Source organism: Numenius arquata, chromosome 3, assembly GCF_964106895.1.
Source record: "Numenius arquata chromosome 3, bNumArq3.hap1.1, whole genome shotgun sequence".
NCBI lineage: Eukaryota > Metazoa > Chordata > Aves > Charadriiformes > Scolopacidae > Numenius > Numenius arquata.
Window position 1 is genome coordinate 63,316,061 of NC_133578.1, and position 21,405 is coordinate 63,337,465.

The 21,405-nt window shown below is 41.9% G+C and overlaps 1 protein-coding gene across 1 annotated transcript in view; it reads right to left on the reverse strand.

Moving 5' to 3' along the window:
* The window catches only part of SAMD12 (sterile alpha motif domain containing 12), a 176,865-nt gene extending 157,026 nt beyond the window's left edge, over positions 1-19,839 (reverse strand). The window contains 2 exon segments of the mRNA XM_074145976.1: positions 7,006-7,184; positions 19,833-19,839. Coding sequence (XP_074002077.1) covers positions 7,006-7,184; positions 19,833-19,839 — 186 coding nt within the window.
* Positions 19,840-21,405: the final 1,566 nt, after the last annotated feature.

The following is a 21,405-nucleotide window of genomic DNA, read 5'->3' on the forward strand; positions in this document are numbered from 1 at the left end:
TAAACTTCATCTGTTCTACTTACACCCATCTAAAGAGTATTAATCTGAGCTGATTATTTTGACTTCCTATAGGGAGAAAGAAGAGAAGCAATAGGAAAATAATCCCACCTTGTGATGGGGGTGAAGGAGAAGGAAGTTAACAATGGTCCTTTGCAGACACCCTTCTTTTCCCCTCACTGTCCTGGGCCGAGCAAAACAAACTAACTCAGGCAAGATCTCCCACTTCCACGCGGCTGCTATCAGGGCAGATGCTATTTCAGAATTCCCAGGCATGCAGTCAGGGCAAACAGGATGGACAGGAGAAGCCAGATCTTTTATGCTGAACATAGAAACCTTGCTGCAAAAATGTGGGCTTTCATATTACACTACTTGTAACAACAATGGATGATATAGCAATGGGGAAAAACATGCTACAGCAAGAATACACTTGGATTCTGAATTGGGCATTTGTCCTCCTGTCATAACCTGGCTTACAGGACCCCGACAGAGAGAGATGTTTCTTGTTTTCCTGGCTCATGACAACGTAAATTCTGAACTACTTAGCTATATTCTGCACTACAATCGTTTAGGTTGGAAAAGACCTTTAAGATCATCAAGTCCAACTGTTAACATAACTGTCAAGTCCACCACTAAACCACGCTCCTCAGCACCACATCTACACATCTTTTAAATATCTCCAGGGATGGCAACTCCACCACTTCCAATGTGGACATTGGTAATCTGTTAACTAATTTTTCACAAAAATCAACTAAGAAAAGCAAACTTTCTGTAAGTAAAGTAACATTTCACCATCCAGGGTCTGCACCTCTGCTAGGATAACATGTCTGCAATTCAAACACCCTCCCAGCCTGCCACATGATTTTAAGGCAAAGCCTGGGGGAGTGGAATAGCCCAGCTGGGGTTATGCTGAACTTTCACTTCAACGGGAGAAACATTTGTGGAAGTTTCACAGGAGAGGGATAGTTTGAAAGCAAAATGGTAAAACCTCATTGCCCCAGTTCAGTGGGCATTGGTGTTCCTCAACCAATTGCAAAAAAATAAGAAGAAAAAAAAAAAAAAAGGCAGGGGTGGAAGAATAAAATGACCTTAGCATACCAAGCAGCTATGCTGATGAACATTTATGTTCCATCACGCTCATCACCAGAACCACTGCTTGGCAAATTCTTTCTCATCCAACCCATTTTATAAGCTTGACCAAAAGGGATAAACACTGTGAAGCAAAAGCCACTGACTGAAAAACCTGGAGAATTCTTCTAGAAAATTAGTTTTTCTATTCTCTTGTTAGAGAACACTAGCAGAGCATTTTTATTTTTTAAAATAACTGACAAAACACTTTTATATTTTTAAGAATTCTATAACACCCTTATTACTCAGAATCATAGAATCATCTGGGCCGGAAGGGACCTTCAAAGGTCATCTAGTCCGACCCGCCCCACAGTCAGAAGCCTCCCTTTCGTGCTTGGACATTTCCTCACACACTTGACACACACACCAAATACTTCCCCAGCAGAGCAGAACTCCCCAGGAAGCCACAGGAGCTGCTTCCACCCAAATCAGTCCTGAACTGGGCCCAGTAAGCCAAGATAAATTCTCATCCTCTTGTTATTGAATTCAGTCAGCCCTTTAGTATTGGTCGATGCAATTTTTAAAAAAAAAAGAAGTAGTTTTGTTTTTTTTAAGAAAGCATAATTAACCAAAATAATTAATGAGCTGCACTGCAACAAAGGAGTCTACTGGTGTTTATACAGCACTTAATAGAAGTCAAGATAAAAAACCTTCTCACTTCTTTTCCCAGTTTCTTTTCATAGTTTTCATGAACATTTTAAAGAACTGTTAATTTGTCTCTGAGTCCAATAAAAAACTGCCATTGCTAACACAAGATAAAAAGTCTAACTGTACTGGTTGCCATTAAAAAGCCTTTATTATTTCCTACTGCTGCTACCACGTAATGAGACAAACTGTATCACCAGATATGCACACCTTAGGAATCAAAACTACCTGAATAAATAATCTTCTTCTAATAAGTGAAAGACCAGATTTGGGTCTCATGCTCACAATGAACAGAGCTTTAAGAGTGCAACATGTGGGAAACCTTGATAAAAGTTAATACTTCCGTAAGTGGTGATTTTCCGAATTTTTTTAGGAAAGTCACCTTCTGTTAAAGCCTATACTCTGAGAAGTACAGGACTTCAAAAGTATGGAATCACAGAACAGTGGGTTGGAAGGGACCTCAAGGATCATCTGGTCCAACCTGTCTTGGCAAAAGCACAGTCTAGACAAGATGGCCCAGCACCCTGTCCAGGTGAACCTTAAAAGTGTCCAATGTTGAGGAATCCACCACTTCCCTGGGGAGATTATTCCAATGGCCGATTGTTTCTTGTTTTCCTGGAGCATGGTGATAAGGTCTCGTCTTAAGCCTTCCTCTCTCAAGGCTGAACAAACCCAATTCTCTCAGCCTTTCCTCAGATGACAGTCTTTTGATCATCCCCGGACCCTCTCCAGCCTGTCCGTATATTTTTGTATAGCAGGGACCAAAACTGAACACAATATTCCAGGTGTGACCTGACAAGCACTGAGTAGAGTGGGATAGTGACTTCTTTATCTCTGCTGGTGATGCCCTTGTTGATGCAACCCAGCATCCTGTTGGCTTGCTTTGCCACAGCAGCACACAGTTCACTCATATTGAGCTTGCTGTCCACCAGGGGCACCAGGTCCCCAGCCAGGTAGATCCTAGTCTATGCTGCATTCCTACATTATGTCTTCCCAGGTACAAGACCTTACACTTGTCCTTGTTGAACCTCACAAGGTCTTTGGTTAGCCCACTCTTCCAGCCTACCCAGGTCTTCCTGCAGGGTGGCTCTCCCTTCCCAAGTGTCCATTTCCCCACTCAGTTTGATGTCATCAGCAAACTTCATCAGGGTACACTTGATTCCATCATCCAGATCAGTTATGCATATTAAACAGCACTGGGCCCAGTATCGATCCCTGGGGGCCCCCACTTGGGACAGGCTGCCAGTTTGAAAAGGAGCTATTTACCACCACCCTTTGGGGGCAGCCTGTCAGCCAGTTCCCCACCCACCACACAGACCACTTGTCTAGATCATAAGGCATCAGTTTCTCTAGGAGGCAGCTGTGGGGATCCATGTCAAAAGCCTTGGAGAAATCCAGGTAAACAATGTCCACCGCTCGCACCTCATCAACCAAGCAGGTTACTTTGTTGTAGAAGGGGACCAGGTTTGTCAAGCACGATTTGTCTTTGGTGAATCCATGCTGGCTTCTCCCAATTACATGCTTTATTTGACTTGTGATAGCCCCCAGGAGGATTTGTTCCATAACTTTCCCAGGGGCTGAAGTACAACTGATAGGCCTGTAATTTCCTGGATCTTCCTTTAAGCCCTTCTTGTAGATGGGGGTGACATTAACCTTCTTCCAGTCTTCTGACACATCCCCCATTCTCCACAACTCCTCAGAGATTATGGAGAGCAGCTTCACAACTACATCAGCCAGCTCTCTTAACGCCCTTTGACGGAAAGCATCAGGGCCCGTGAATTGATAAGGGTCAAGCTCCTGTAATAGTTTGCATTACAAGATCCAGCAGTGGGCACAGCAGTGCTGGTAAAGATGGAGGTGAAGAAAGTATTGAGAACATCTGCCTTTTCAGCAGTGTTGGTGACTAATTCACCTCTCCTGTTTAACAGCAGGCCAATATTTGTCTTCTGTTTCTGCTTATCCCTTACGCATAGTAAAACTTTTTTTTTTTTTTAACAGAACTCTAATTCCAAATGTCTTAACTCATTGTGTTTATCTAGAGATAACTATGATATGAAACCCAAACAGACCAGAAATAAGAGCCAGAGGTAGCATATTAATGAAGATAAGAATTCCAGAATACAGACACAGAGGTCTTAAAGAAATAATATATATTAAAAATGTGTATTAGAACTATCCTTGTTTTCTCCAATGAAGTTTTCTGCTCTGTAAAAGTGTCCACTTAACTGCCTGATTTTTTTATGTACCACGAATACTGAAAAATCAATTTCTTTATACACAAATACACACTTTAAAATAAATATATAAAACAAAAAAGCAAAGTATTTTTACACTTCGTACAATTTTCTTAATTTGCATTATATCCTGCACATTATCAGAGTCTCACTGCATTATGCACATCAGTTAAGATATGGAAAAATCTTCGCCTTTTCTGGACTTGCTCACATTTGTAACAAGGTGGTTCCTTAGGGAACCAGCTGAGGGAGACTAAGATCATTGTTCCATTTTCCGTTAGAATTCTACCTCAGTCAGCCTATAGAAATTAGATTGCATACTCATCAAGAACTTCTAAATGAATGATCCTTCACTCACGCTACACTTTGTTGTCTGCATCTCAAATATTAAAACAAACACTTGCATTCCCCTATTTACATTACAGTAGCTGCATAAAAAGGAACTTTAAATCTGTCTGTAGCCCATGAGTTACTACTGTTCTGTGGGTCCATAGCTGAGGACAGCAGAAGAACAACATACTTCATTAGAAAGGAGATTTTGTGTGTTTCTTTGGACAGCAAAACCTCAAAGCAGCCAGGGGTTTAAAGTGCTGGAATTGGTCCCAGTGAAGACAAATTAGAAAGCTGAAAGCAGAGAAGATGGTCTATAAGGCATCTTAAATTGCATTCAATACATTGCATTGCTTTCTGCAATGTAAGTCTCACTACTGTGGATATAAGGTATGAGTTAGTAATATTGGAATACACAGGATTGGAAAGAAACCTTTTTAAAAACAACTGAACAATGAGGAAATATAAAACAAATAGATCTGCCCACGATGTTTTATTTACAATACTTTCCTCTATTCCTGCTCATCTTTCCACTGTACAGATATGATTGCATGGATAAAGTTTCATAATGACAGCTTAATTCAACTCTTAAAGCCACACAAGTAACAAACTCAACTCTGTATTCACATTTTAGAGGACAAAGCAACACAATTTTTAAATTTAAGGCAGAGCAACCCAGAAAAGACAGGCCACCTCAGGCTGTAACATATGAAGCCAGATGAAAAACATCACTAAGTTAATACAACACATAAAACCAAAGTTACTAACAAGGCAGCCAATACCTTCAGAAAAACAGTCCACTTCATTTGCTTGATACTATTATGCCAAGCTTATTCATCAAGGAAAATGTTTAGTGGTTTGTTTTTAAATCTGAAGCATCCCCAACTTTCTAAATAAAGCTACTGCAATCAGATGTAGGAAACCAACAGCTGATTTGAGTTCTTTGAGAGCACTATGTTTCCTCTCTTACCCAGCTACCTCCAGCAGGGACAGCCATGGAAATGGTTTTCTATTCATCAGTCCAACAAGTACAGCTCAGACAGTGGAAACTGGCTCCATTACATTAAATCACCAATGTATTTCATCCTGATTTTCCACTAGGATGAGTCTTTTGCAAGCAAAGACAAGCTTGATCTGCCTGTGTTCCGTGTCAACTACACATGAGCCCATTCTCAATTGGAAGCCCCATTGCGTCATTTAGCTTCTTCACGTCCAAGCTTGTAAGATCTCCTCTGAGCTTAACACACCTCCGTAGCTTTCAGTACAGCACAGATTTTCATCTGGTGATGTTGAAACACAGGCAGGGTTAGCTTGCTTTTGTCCGCAAAAAGCTGGATAAATGCATTATTAGCTGAGCCTTGTCTCAAAGCCCACCCAAAATTTGGTGGTCTTGTTACCATATGAATGACTCAAAGCAATAAGCACAAACCTGTTCTCCAAGAGTTCAAGAGAAATCGACATGCTTGATAACTGGCCACAAAACAGACTGCAAGTAGCAGTGATTTTGATCAATGCCAACCTGTACTGGATGTAGTTCAATGACTCAAGACAGAATGAAATCAGCTTAAATTGTACTCATTTAAAACTAGGTATTTTAGATAAAAGTCAGAATGGAGAATTCATACCACGCCTTCATTGTCAAGGCTACTGCTCAAAGAGTTTAATGCTATTTTATTCTAAAAGTGAAATACATCACAACTGTATGACTGTTATCTGTTAGATTTATTGTACTGATGACAGTAGGAAATACTCTTATTTGTTCAGTCACTAAATTAATTGCTACTGCCTTTTTTTGATCTTAAAAAAAAAGAAAAAAGGATACTAACTTTATTTGCTCTATTAACTCTCCAAGTGTCCAATTCAGTAAAAACTCAATTTTCCACTCTGCAGAAATCACCCCCAAAATGCTGGGTTTAGGCCTTTAAAGATCAAAAAGACTGATAAAGCTTTTAAAAAATATCTCCCAAATTTATTTTTTTAACATTCTCTTATTTTTCATTCCAGTTAAAAACTAATATGACAAATTATTGTCTTATACCCAAAGTGTCTGGAGCCCACACGCTCACCTGCACTTGGTAGTCATGTCTGCTGCACACAAAAAAGAAACAGCAGCTTATGAATGGGAATGGACACTTCATTTGTCTTTAGGAATTCACCTCTGAAGTCTGTTTATTCACTGACATACCAGACACAGAAGAACTGACCTAGTATTTTACCTAAAATTAGTTACGGGTTTATTAAACTCAGTCACCCACATAAAAATCCATATATTCATATATCCATAGAAACTTTTGCTTCCTTTACCTGCCCCAGGAAAAAAATAAACAAGCAAACAAAAAAAACCACTCAAGAAAAACATATCTGTTCCCATTCTGGTTGTTACCCAAGTCATTTGGAAAAAAAGTTTCCACAGTGCCTGAAAAAGAGATCCCATTATTTCAATTATCTTCATCGAGAGAAAAATAAAACAATGCCACCTCCAAGATGCGTGGAGGGTAAAACTCCATGGCAATACCTTGCTGCTGTAACACCCACTTCCTCAGACTGTTACTTTTGCAGCTTTGTATGTCTTTAACAGGATGATAAATGCTTTTCAAGCAGTAGCCAGGACTTCCAGGAGCCTGGGTTCTTTAAGACTCACCAAAATAAATAAGAACCCAGTCCTACCTACCTTAGATATCTCTGGCTCCACTTGCTGTCTCTTGGGTGTCTCTTTTGACTCTGGCCCTTTTGGAGTACTAGTGTTCTTAACAGAGGGTGATTCAACTCCTTCACCTTCAAGTTGCAGATTAATACCTTCTGTGGGGACAGGGTGATCAATACCACTTGGATTCAGATTGCAATGGATAGCTGGGAAAAAAAATATGAGAAAGAGAAAACATTGCTTAGGAAAGAAGAACCCAATGTTGCAAACATTTATCACAAAGTACTAAGGAGTGCCATGTGGTAACCAGAGCTATGTCAGATCATGGCAAAAGAACTGTCTGTATCTTGACATGGATTCAGGGTGAGATATTTAAGAAAGTAAATGAGAGGCAATGCAGCACTGTATAAAGCTATTTAGTGCAGGCTACTGTGCTGAAGTGTGCTCTCCTGTATTCATTACAGCAGCCAAGACCCTCAACTTACAGCTTTTACTAGGATAGGACAAGGTATTCCATGTATTCATCATTCAGCCATACCTTTTTTTCTTTTCTAGGCAAGCAAGTTAAAGTTTTCCTATTACATTTTCAATTACTAGAACATTCTAGGCCCTAAACAATGTGGGACAAGTAAGCTGCGCACAGCGAGTCAGCAAGTCGGTCTCTGCACAGAGTAATGACTTACCCAGCTGATTATCTCTCCTTCAGCACTTTGTACCACTGCAAATTACCACCCACACCATCCTAATAAGCAAGAGGGATGTACTCTCTAGGAGCATATAATGAGGTGTGGACTAATGAGAGTAGAACAAGGAAAGCAGCCAGAGGAAAAAATAAAACAAATGCAAACCATACCACAGAAATGCACATTTAGAACTACTGCAGCAGTTTAATCGTTTTCTGTCCAAAATTTCACATTTACAAAAAGAGTAGCCTTAACAACCTTCTTGGCACATGTAGCAATTTTAAAAGTTGTGGATCCTGAGGCAACTTCCCTTTCATGCGACTATCCAATTTTTGCATTCATGTTCCTGGGTAACTGCTACTTTTAGCATTACTCATAGTTAATGGTCCTAACTTCCCCTGTACGTAGAACTTCGCTCAGATACTGTGCTGCAATGTTTGACAGAACTGAATAGAAACCCAAAACACAATACAAAGCCAAAATAAAAGCTGCCCGTTTACTCTTGCTTGGCTTCGAAGCAAAGGGTGGGGAACAGGGGAAGGAATCAGAACTGCCAGTTTCTATCAGCTATGGATCAGCCCTTGAAAGCCTCTCACAGGAAACAGGCTCAAGCTGCCGGAGAAGGCAATGAGTCCTTCAACTACAGCATCTTTTGAAAATCCATTCACCTTAAATCCCGGAGTCTTAATTGAAAACTTGGAGCCTAAATTGCAGCAATTCCTTGGTGCAGAATTAAAGCAGAAGCCAAAAAGTTGGCCTTTTCTCCTTGGGGTTTTAAAACCACCATCAAAATATTTGTAAAAGATAAGTGATCTGCCCAAGCACTACATCTGCAAGCTAGGGATGGAAACATCTCCTATCTTCAAGTCAAAAGAACATTATGAAGGACAATTCAATAACAGTACTGAGTGATGGAAAGCAGTAAAGAATTGCAACATGTTTAATTACAAATTGCAGCCATTTTGTATAGAAGAACAGAAAAATACGTCACTGGCCCACAGAAAACTAGTAAATGAAACTAAAAATGGGAAGGGAATTAAATTTCAGTCTCACTGTGAGTAGCTGTAGAGGATTAGTCCTGGACTTCTTTTACAAGTATGTAAAAGAGAGACTGCTCTCCAAATAGTCAATTCTTTAGCAGACAGCATGAGAGGAAGAGGAATCACTAGACAACATCATGTCCAGAGCTGAGACCTGGGGAGACCTCCTTCTGGGGAAGGAGACAAAAGAGGTGAATGATGCAGAGATTCTGGACGTAAGGCAGGGTTTCTACTGGCCACCCCAAGGACCACCACAGGAGCAGGATTTCCAGCTAAAAATCCCTTCTTTCTCAAAAGGGATCCTCCACCTGCTTAGGCCTTGCATAGAGAGTTGTGGCTTTCCTTCAAAAGCACTGAAAACCCTCTGACAAGCTTTTTGGGACCTCCTGGGTTTCCCCTTTTGTTTCTCAGGCAAAAGACCATTTTTTATTTTAATAGGGGAAAAAGGCACATAGGGAAAAGGGGTCTGCAGCAGTCTGTGTGGCTGTTGTTCTTATCTGTCATCTTTCTGTCTCATTTCAGTGGAGCAGGCATCTGCAACGTCTTCCTGATAACCTGAAGAGCTGCTACAGAGCCTCATTTCCCAAACCAGCTCTAAGGAGCTTTTCCCTAAGCCTAGCTCCAGCTCTTCTTGCAAGTCTCTTTCTTCCCTGGTTCAAACCAATTCTGCAGATTGGCTGAAGGCAACTCAAAACCAAATCCCATTGTTCTGGTATTGCCTCTCACTGGTGAGGAGGGAAAAATAGATGACTGTCTTCAAGTCAGTCCTTTCCTCCTACTAGCTTTCCCAGCCACACCGAGTCAATCCAAAACATAAATACCTAAACCTTAATAATGTTAGTAGAGGCCTTTCCTAACTTTTGAGTCCTTTATTTCTAGGTGCACTCCATACCTACGCCTCTTCCTGGATTTTGCTTTTGTCATAGCTACAAGACTGCAATGGAATTGAACTTGAACAAAGCTGTTGCTTGATTTTTCCCTTGCAGGACCTCTTTCTGAGTCAGAGAAAAAGCAAAATCTTTTTTGCTTCTGCAGTGAGGATAATAGGCTTCACCTGCTCTGGCTGTATGGCCATTATGGGGAGGTATCCAGAACCTGCCAAGCTGTTATGATGAAGGGAGTCTTTAAGGCTTTTAAGCTCCCATGGGAGGCTTCAAAGAGATATTACTTTGTGGTTTATATTTACATCAGTGTGTCTTAAGACACCAAAAAGTTCTCTCTCTCCCCTAGATCATATCCACCTATCATTATCTCTCTCCTCTAGATCATATTTACCTACCTGAAAGAAACAAGCAATTCCTAATGACTACTTTACTTAACCATCAGACCACAGAAAAGATGGATGTGATCCACCAAGACAGGCTTTTTTGCAGCCCAGTGAGGATAGAAACTGTTCTGTTAGTAGCCAAATCCCCTCCTTCACAAAAAATGGGAGATATCCTAAAATACCTGTAAAAGTATTCCCAGTACACCCCTGCTCCAGCAAGGGGTGGATAGCAGGGAAAAGCTATGGAATGGAATTCAGTCCATAAAAATCCTTCCAACTGTCTTCTGCAAGGGTCTTGCCTAGCTGAAGAGAAAGACTTCTGCATACACCTTTGAAATATTAATACACCTGAGCAGCATCCAGAAACAGGCAGTTTTTGGCTGTCAGCCCCCTTCCAGTGCTCGCTAGAGAGAAATCACAAAGCACAGTGGGACTTAACACTGCCTGGAAGAACACTGCCAGCAGCAAGTTTCCTGTGGAGACTAACTCATCCCTTCCCAGTGCCCCCAAACAATACAGATTAGGGGATGGACAAGGAAAGCCTTCTGGGTTACAGCATTGATTTACCATGCATTACAGGGAGCAAATGATCCAGATTTCTGATAACATGGTAGCATAAGCAACACCTGGATGGCTTAAAAAAGATATAAATCACATGACAAGATGTGGCTTGACTCTTAGCCCATCATTCTTTCAGAAGTAATGAACGCTAGGGCTGTTTCAGCCATGCTTTATACTGGGCTCCTTCAGGATACAAAAGAGAAAAAATTGGAGAGGCTGCTAGTGATTACATAAATGCCCATTACCTTTTTATTGAAGAGAGGCGACAGGTTAAAAGAAAAACAGGCTGCCTCAGGAAAGACTTTTCCAAAGTTGTTGAAACTGCGGAAGGCGGGGGGAGCAACCTTTTTTATTTCCTAGGGGTAGAGGGAGAAGGAAAGAGTTCATCTCTCTCCGTCACCCTCATCACAGTCTTGGCTTACCATACACCTGGACTGAACCTGTTCCTTAAGGAAGACACACCTCAGCATGGGGAGAAGGCAGACTGAAGGGCGGGAATGAAAAAAGCAGAGGTGAGGATAAGTATCTCGGTCGGCAAAGCCAATCTCTCTTTGTCATGAGATACATCTTCAGGTAGCCAGCTCTATTGTTTTTCCCCTAGTGCTGCCGCCAACTCTCAGCTACACAGAGGGTAAGAAGGAAAGAATGTTTGCATGCATGGGTCTGATATTTCCTGTTACCACACAGAAATACACATTTCCATCTCTGTGGCAGACAAAGGTGGAGCTCTTGCCTCCTATTAAATGTCAATACAAACCAAAATTGCTCCCTTTCAAGAGTTGTTAAAAGCAGGAAAAGAGGTCATGGTTTCATCAGTAACAACATATTACTCTCTTAAATCAGCACCTTACATAATTTTAGCTCTAAAATCAGGATCAACTATGCAAAACGAAAGGCGCTGGGAGGTTAACGTCCTGTAGAACTGAGTCTAGGCAGCTCTTGCAAAAGACTCACAAATCACCACCATTATCACAACCCGACTGCTCTGACCCTCTTAGCTGACTCTTCTTAACTCTCTTTCCAGAATTAATGCCGTCCATCTGGAAGAGATTCTACCTACAGACAAAGCAGTTTTTCACTAAAATACTTGTCCAGGCTCTTACTTCTCATTACCCTGTTATTAGCTAGCAGTAGTTCACCCCACCCTCTGCATTCAGGCCATTTTCCCACACTGATGCTCTGACAATACCCCTACTGTCTCAGCACCTCTTCACTCTAACAAATTAAATGCATCTCATCATTGCCAGACTTTAGAAGTCCGTCAAGTCACCAAACCCTACCTTCCAATTAGGTGATCGTATCAGCCTCATACCACTAGATATCAACAGTATCATTACATTTTGAAACAGAACCACTTCCAATATTATAGAATCATAGAATGGTTAGAGTTGGAAGGGACCTTAAAGATCATCTAGTTCCAAGCCCCCTGCCGTGGGCAGGGACACCTCCACTAGAGCAGGTTGCTCAAAGCCCCATCCAGCCTTGTCCTGAACAGTGTTCTTCCATACAATCTCAATATTCATATACCATCCAGATGTCTCAGTAATACAACTCTTCATCCAGTCTCAGACCACTTAAATTCTCCTTTCCCTGCTGAAAACCCCACGTAACAGTTGATTAATGCTGTGTCTCTCTTCATGCTTCCCAACAATTGCCACTTAAATTGGATTGAAAGCTTTCTGTGGTGGAAACTTGTTTTGTTTTTGGGAGGGAGGGTGGATGTTCTGTACAGCTCTGCACAGCAACAAGCACATGACAAATGGTGCTGGCAGACACAATAACATAGATCCACAGATTACATTTATGAAATAAACTATTATTTAAAACAAAGGTACTTAAGTGCTCTTGTACTCCTAGCTCAATGGCAGAGCTGAATCTACAGGAAAACATCTACTTTTCCAGAACATTAAAGAAAAGACTGCTGAGACCTGCCAAGTTATGAGAGTCAAAAGCTCTGTGAGAAAATACGAAGTGGAGCACCCAAAATGGAAAAATGACCATATCTATCCTAAAAAACTAGGGAAGGAACAAAATTAATGCAATACACTGTATTTTTTCCACATGCTAGAACACAAACCCAAGCCCTTTCCATGTAGACAGAGCAAGAGAATTTGCTGCCCTGCAGAAGCTGACACGTGAACCAAGCTCTGTGCCCACGCAGATCCCTTACAGCACGCACACGCAGGTCAAACAGTGAGCTCACAGGGCAACGTGAATGCTCTGCTCCCCTCACTGCCTCCCTCCATAGACATCTGCCTCCCGGATGGCAAGCAGCCAGAAGACAGCTTGTCTCAGCACGCTTGATGGTACACAAAAGTCACCAAGAGCCACAGTAAGTTACTGGCATCTGGGGGCAAGCCTTGCCTTTTACCAGAGGGGACTCTGTGAATCTCATCTCAAGAAAAGCCTGAAGGCACTCTTCAAAACACAGCCTTGATATATCCAAACTTTTGGATGGGCAGATGGAAAGCCTTTGTCTCTCCATCTGTAGGCTCAAGGCTTAGCAGATCAAATCTATGATCAATCGCTGCCTCTGTGCTCTCCACTGCCTACCGTGTCAAACCTTTCATAACTACTTGTTTCAGTGGGAATACTGCTGGCTGCTTAAAATGTTAAGCAGATCAATTAAGGCTACATTAAAGCATATTTGGCAAGTACTTGAGTTACATGCAATAACAATTGCTCTATTCTGAAAAGCGATCGAGTAAAAATAGCATCTTCTTACTCATCTGCCCTGTTCTGTGTGCATCACAGTCATATGCTAGCTTTTGCTATTCCAAGACAAAAAGCAGGCACCGTCCAACCTCTAACAATGCTTAGAAAACTTTCATGTGTCAAATACTGGTAAACATGCAAGCTCCATTTTATGTATTCATGCCACAGATTTAGCTACCCAATACTAGGAGGTAAGTCCACACTATCCACCTGCTACTCCCACCATAAAATGCCACGTTTTTGAAAAATTTACAGACATAAGTTAGTCCACGGAGCTGGAACATTAACAAGCTCAGGTTGGACATAGCAGGGACCTTACAAAAAGGATCCAAATATCTTTTCAGTCGCCTCAAGTCTTCATGAAGGTTATGAAGATTTAACAGGTCTTTCCAGGGAAGAGGATCCTGCAAGACCTTTGGACAGCAGCTCTCACTGGACCTATTCCTTCCATTTCTGCCCAGTTCTTGTCAAAAACCAATCAAATCTCCAACCACACAAAATTCTGCTGTCAGCTCTTTCAGTCAGGCTTCCAGGTGCAATACCAGGTTTCAATACCAAGCAGCCAAACAGCATTCCTGGCACTTTTTGCTTGTCATCATTCACAACCCACTTTAACGGGGCTGATCAGATTCAGGGAGATGTTCACATTGAGATCACTGAGATCTCGTTCCAGATTGAGGTGGCTGCTCACACTGGCCAAACCAGCAAGAAGGATCCATACTGCAAAGCCCTTCCTGTATTTCCAGGAGCTTGTACTTCATTAGTAACTCTGGACATCCCTAGAAAACGTGGGATTATTTCAAAGATTATGTCTGACCTGAGCAGTTAGTACCACTTCTACAATACTAAAATCGAAGATTAAAATCAGCTAATAAATATGACCTTAATTTGTACCATAAAATTTAGGATTATTTTGACTACTTTATCTGGAAGAAAGTTTTTCCACAGTAATCAGTTTCTGTAATTCCTATGGATGATCCCTCTGCCTCATCAATCAGTTTCTAATTTTGAGAAACTGTCTGGCTTTTGCCTATAGGAATTACTTCTCCATATAGTCCTATCTTCAGCTGATTTAAATCAGCACAGTTCCCCCAACCCATCATTTTGAACCAGATAAAACTGCAAAGTTTCACATGAACCCAACCTGCTGCTTACATTGCCACCTAGTAAATACTGCTGGCAACCTGCTGAGGAAGTAGCTTCAAGATTTTGCCCATTTCCTTTCTCGAATCTGTCTACCTAATGGCCACCAAAGTAGCAGCTTTCACACAGAACAAAGTAGCCCACCAAATCAGTCATGACCTTTTCTACTTCAATAGAGATAATATGAATTTATCAGAAACCTCCTCTAAGGCTGAAGTCTCAAAGTACTTAGCTGAAGTTATATTGGCGACTAGCTATCTGCTTCTGTTGGTCAGTAACAAAAATCAGCATGAAGCAATTACAAATAGGCTGTGCCAAAAGCCAGGCCAGCGCTGAGCTGTGAGGCGCTTTGCAAACTGCTGCTACTGATGAGCTGTACCCACAGGTTTGAGTTCAAAGCTCAGACATAGACAGCAAGGCCCAGCAGACACAGCAGCACACTGCTGTACCATCGGCTCCCTCCAGAGAGTTGCTTGTCTTTCTAGCCTCTCTTTATCACAACTATTAATCATCTACTGGATTAATCAATTTAACAAACAATAAACTTCTTACAAAATACAAATTTTACAATCAAGAGTGCGTTCAAGCAGTGGGACATGCCCTCCAGCTGGGAGGTATCTGGAAGGGCAAGAGAAGAAACAGCTCTGCAGCAGGGAAGTGAACGCTGAACCAGCTCAGGATGAGGGGAGAGCTCAGGGAGGGCAGAGCAGAGGGGAGACAGGTGTAGGAGGAGGATAGAGGCAGAAGGGGATAAAACATTCCAAGGAGGGATATTCGTTTTAGCTTGTAACTGTAAATTATGGGGCTTTTGCCTTTTTTACTCCTTCAGAATTATCATCAGCAAGACAAAAGTTAAAGTAACTGCACTCCTGATGCAGCTATCTCTCATTCTCCCTACGTGGGCAACTGGGTAGTCATCCCACAGTACCAAGCCAATTACTACTACAAGCCATTCGCTCTCTCCAGAACCAATGAAAAAGTGCCCAAAACTAAGGACAAACACAGAAAAAGAAAGAAGCTGAGAATCTACCACACTCCACATACATCTCTTATACACACCTCAGCTCTAAGCGGCAGCTGACAGTAGCGAGTCTTATATAGCATTAGAAGTATATGAATAAACCAGAATTACTAAACTTGTAATTTGGTTGAACACCACACAAATCTTGAGTGTACAGAGAGAAGAAAGACTCCTTAGTTGTCTACAAACAGAAACACTAAGCTCAGAATAAGAAATCCTCTTCTTGTATGAGTTAAGGTTGCCATTTAAGACCCTCATCACACGAGGATACTTACACACTTAAGTTTATTCAGCTAAGAAATTTACTTGTGCATTTTTTCAACTATTTTCCTATTAGAATCTACTTATTTTATGTATGGCAGTATCCACTTGCCATCCCTTATCTCATGGACTCTAGCAAAGGCAGTAAACATAAAAGACAGTTTCTGTTACACCTGCTCTTCAGGAGACAGATGCACATTATCCCGGGGCTACGTAGACTTTGGAACCTCAGCAATGCAGGTTCTGCCTTTGTAACAGCAACAGGATCTCATGATAATAAGCAGGCACAATGACTGGACAGCCAAATTACTCCTGAAGCATTTTCTCTTTCTATTTTAATAAATGCACAGTTGGTACAAGCAGCTCTTGAACTCACACTGGCAACAGAGAGGCTCATTTTAAAAAGGACCAATTTGGTCAATAAGTAAGGCAAGTCCACCACAAATCCTGCACAGGTATAGAGGAAGAGGAGAATACTGGCAAAGAAGGGGCCATAGTGAGCTATGCAATTAGCTTAAAGCAAAATGGATTCTAGTGAACAAAGTAATAAAGGTCAGTAACATGCATCATATGTATACAGGAACATAATTTGAGCAATGGACTACAGTACAAAATAGTAACTTGTTTTGGAAACTAATTTCATCCGTTAATAAGAAGGCTTGTGCGAGCATCTACAAAGCTGCTCCTGAAAAGTGAAACAGCTCCTCTGGATTTCATGTTTGTGAGATGCACAGACTTGCAACCAAATAGGGTGCTACAGGAGATAAGAAGTGTAACAAAAAAAGCAATCAATGAGTAGACAGAGAGGAAGAGACCTAAAATAACGCTCTCTCTGAAGGAAAAGTATCAACCATACATTGCAATTGTCATTCACCAACTGACTTCGGCAAACTCCAGACTAGGTACCACTCTTGCCCTCTGAGGATGTCACAGTCAATATGGAGAGGAAGTAGATAGAAAAGATAAAGAACACACCAGGGTAAGAATCAGGTCTTCATTATGACACTATTCCTGGAAGAAACTTGTCTTGCAATCACTGCTTAGAAGATTAGCTAGTCACGCTCCACCGCAAATTATATTTCTAAGAATGCCTCATCTCAGGTTCTAATAGCACTACTACTCAATTCTATCATCAGCCACCGTTACATCAGAAACCTTTTCTAAACACTAGTAAGCCTATCCAGCATACAAAGAACGGCTGAGACACACACAAGTTAAGTCTTAATTACGGCATCTGAGGTGCCCTGTCCCAGACACACATTGCAGATCTCTGCCTCTGCCCTCATGAAAGCTGGCGTCTGCTGAACACGTAGCATAGAAATGGCTGCAAGTCAGCTGTGGATCCAGGCTCTATTTCTTGTTCCATGAATGATGCACAAAAGCGATCAAAATGCAAAGGAAAATACATTTATTCATTCTCACTGGCGTAACTAGTTTGCAATCCGGCAGCTGACTTCTGTTTTCAGCTGTGGCATTCTCTCAACTGCCTAAAAGTTACCTCCTTTATCATTGTTCGAGGCTACCCCTTCCCTTGCACATTTAACCAAAGAGCCTGGAAATGCCTTCTCTCCTCCCCCCAGTAAAATTCTTCTCCTCCTACTGCTTACTCATACCACGGTATCCTACTCACTCTAGTACTCCAGCCAATTTGTGTAGCGACAAACCATTAGCTGAGAGCATGCAATTATTTTGCTAGAAGAAAATCCAGGAGAAAGGTTCTATTTACACACATTACAATTTTTCTTTATGTTTCTGAAACAGCATTATTAAAAGTCTCTTTCTTGCTTTTACTAGGTTATTTCCAGAGAAGCAAATCAACTCAACTAAAATCCCCTCAGGGTGGAGGGGAGCACAAAAACAGGGCAGAGGAGAGCACATGAGTCGGGGAATGGAGAAAAGTAATGATTGAATGTTCAGCTGAAGACTATGAGCTAGCAAGGTTCCATGTTATATAGAGACAAATAGGACTGCACTAAATACAGGCTACAATTCACCCCAAATTTCTTCCTCATGCCCTTCTTCTGTTCTGTCACATACTCCCTGCAAGCATATTAGATCCTGCAATTGAATAGAGAGTTCACTTCAGTCCCCCTGCCCACCTGCTTGCTTCATCCAGGAGCAGCACATATTAGGGTCAATTCTTGCTGTTTCAAGTAATGAACTTGCTCTTTAATGCCAAGTTGAGCTCACGCTGCTCACAGAACATGCAGATTCTGACAGCAACTCCCATCATCATTCTCTTTGTAGTCCTTCCACCACAGGACACTTCTGGAGAGAGAGAAAGACCACGCGATGCAAAAGTGAGGGAACATACAACCTACCAGAGGCAGAAGCCCCTAAGGCTGAGATCTGTAAATGTTACCTGCTTCAGGCTCTCCTGAAGGTCTTTCTCAGACAATATTTCACAACATTTATGCAGGGCAGTACAGTAGTTTGCAACCCTACCTTGCTGTGGGGAACTGGTATTTTCCAGGATGTCATTTCTACAGCTGCAGCCTAATGCAGGGCCCCTCCTTCCCCCCCCACAATCCCATTGACCTGACACAGCAGACAGTTCCTCTTACAGAACAGTATTGGTTCTTATATATTGGGAAAAAGAGAGCCACATATCTTACACATCATGACCCCATCTATTAACATTTTTATAGCTCAGTGCCCAATTCCCCACCTCCTCTCTGTGTTTCTAGGTTGATGTGGCCAAATTCTCCACTCAGTAACTTGATGCAAGTCAACCTGTTGCAGTGAGTGGAATTGCTCTGGCTGCACAAAAGATGAGCTAGACTTGGTCATAAAAGCGATCAGCCTGGGTCAGACTAAAAGTCTAGCCCTTTATGCCACTGCTTAAGGAAGCAGTGTGAGAGCCACACATACATGAATTGACCCTCCCTTGGCAGGCTAGGAATGACCCAAGGTTGAAAGCTGCACCTGGGGAACTGTGTGTTATTCAAAAAAAAAAAAAAAAAAAAAAAAAGGAAATAGTGAAATAGTGTTTTGTATTTTAAGCACAATACCCTACAGCTTCATTGTTCTGCCTTGTGAACTAGTTCCGTTTTCATGTTCTCCAAACCATTCATCAATGTCTAAGGATTCTATCCATGGTCATCTCTTTTCCAAGCTAAAGAACCCGAATCTTTGTAACCTGCCTTGAAAGAACATACCGCATCTCTGAGCAGCTGCCTGCCCTCTCCTGTACTCTTCCCAGTCTGTGCCTTTTTTGGGGCATGGTGAGCAAAACTGCACAGAGCATTCAAAATACAAGAGCAATATGCAGTGACACAGAAGCAAAGATGTTTCTTGCCTTGTTCTGAGCTCTTCCTCATAGTTCCTGAAATGCTGTTTGCTATTTTGACCACCACCAAACAGACTGTTTCAGAAGACTTCAAAATTACTCCATTTTCTGGCCTTTTTCTCCACCTTTGCCTTTGGCACCTTCCAGAACTACTCCCTCTACATTCTCTGCATGCTTTGAGCAAATAATTGAGGGCTGAGTTGTTCAACTGTTAATCTGCAAGGGTAAATACCTGTATCCATTCAAAGGCAACAGCTTTCATGAGAAATAACCCACAATAGCATTGCTTAGTCCCAACCTCTGAGTATCTCCTGTGCACAGAAAGGGGAGTCCTTGCCTCAGGGTTCACATAGTTTGGAGAAAAAAGAGAGACACCAGAGAGATGGGACAGGCCACAAGAGGGTAAAGCTATCTCAGCCAGGACAGCAAATAAAGTTGGCACCAGAACCAGACACAGTATCCCCAGCAAAGCCAGAAACTCAATACTCAGTGCACAGAGCAGTAGCCCTCCAACAGCTTTACTACCTCTGAAAACTAGCTAGAGCACTTTCAGAGCCTAATAGGCAAAACAAATCCTACGGTGCTATCCAGACACCTAGGTCTGCACTTCTAGCAAGCCAGCACACATCATATTTTGGATAGAAACCTCTCCACACTTACCAGCTGAACAATCTGCACCAACCTGCAACTCTGACACCACCTGGCTACAGTGCCTTACTCTGAGCTTCTCACTGCTGCTCTCCTGCCATAACCCTTGTGACACAGCAATAGTGGGAGTTGGGAGCACAAGACTGGCTCCAAACAGCTTACCCTGGCCTCATACACTGAGCTGTAAATGACAGGAACAAAGCTACACAACCCCCTTGGATGTTACCCGCCATGCTTGGACATCTCAAGAAAAAACAAAAACCTCTCAAGAAGAATTCTATTTTATAATTTCCATTTAAGCAGTAAACATGGGATCTTACAACATCACTACAGACTTTATCAGTAATTTCCAGTAGTATGTTAGGAAACGCATCTAATATCTAACTCTTGTCGTTTGCTCACTTGCCTTCACTTCTTAGTGGAGAAAGCACGTGAACTTTCAAATCACCATTCCTTGCCTTTCCCCATACATCACCACCACGAGTTTTATCCTTATGACAAGACTTGATTGCATTAAAACAGCCAATTTATATTAATCAATGTTCTTCTCAAGCTTCTGAGCATTCCAAGTATTTGAAAGGGTAAGGCCAAACAATTCAGAATTGTATCTAAATTGGTTGACCTGAAAGCACTTCCAAGTTCCCAGGTACACTCTTATCCTACAACCGAATTTCACCTAAGGGAAATGCAGTGACACACCAAGTCTATATTGTATCTTGATTCCTAACATAATTGGTTCGTTTCTAAAAGCAGGGAGGGGAAAATTACCACATAACCTGCAATCATATCCACTCTCCACTCACTCTAAATACTCCTAATAAGACTTCAGTACAATGACATTCTTTGCTGCCACAGCTTCATTTTGGGGTCTCCAATTCCCACAGTGGAATGCACCTTCTGAACTTCAGCTCACAGTCTCCCTATACGATGCCTGAGGAGCATAGTGTAGCTGTTCAAAATGACAACTTGCAGTGCAAAATAGACTCCTGGCCTTAGAGAGTCAACGATCTCTCTCCTAAGGAATAATGTAGCTATCTACCTTGTTAAAGACAGATGCAATGAACTGTGACAGAACTGCCTTTTTCAAATGCAGCAACCTAGCTAGGAAAGCTCCAAGCAGTGGTTCAAAGCAGAGGAGCACATACTGCCACCAAGCTGTATGCACACTAGCAGAAAAGGGGTGGAGGTGTGTCAAGAAAGGAAGCCCCATCTTCTGAAGTTGTGCAGTTGCTGAGTGATAAAGAAGGGTACAGATGTTACAGCTCAACAAGAAGGCGACCACGTGAATGTAGATGGGAGATCTATGCTCCCGTCTGGAATCCCATAACTGCTGATGCATTTTTGCAATAAACGGTCGCTAAATAACATACAGAACTGGTACCAAGAAAAACGGCTGGAGTTCAGGTCTTACTCCTATCTGTCCTATGTGCACCTCCACCACTGGTCTTATCCTTCTCCTCTGCTATGACCCAATGTGACAGTTTCAACTGGAGAGGTAGATGTTTATCTCAGCCCTGCTTCCAATCGGCAGCTCTTTCTGAGCCACATGTCCGAGTCCCTCAAGCTAAGGGTTGGAAGCTACTGAAGAAAACAGGAGCACTGATGGAAGCATATGCTATTTTTTAATGACAGGGTTTGTTACTTCTTTGCTCCACAGGCAATTAAACGTACAGAAAACCTATCTATTAGATCACATTCTCTGGAAACTTAGATGTGGAGACATCTAGTCTGAGCCTGGAACAGGTGTAGGAATAAGACAAAGCTGAATAACTGAATACCAGTCAAAAGAGTTCTACTTT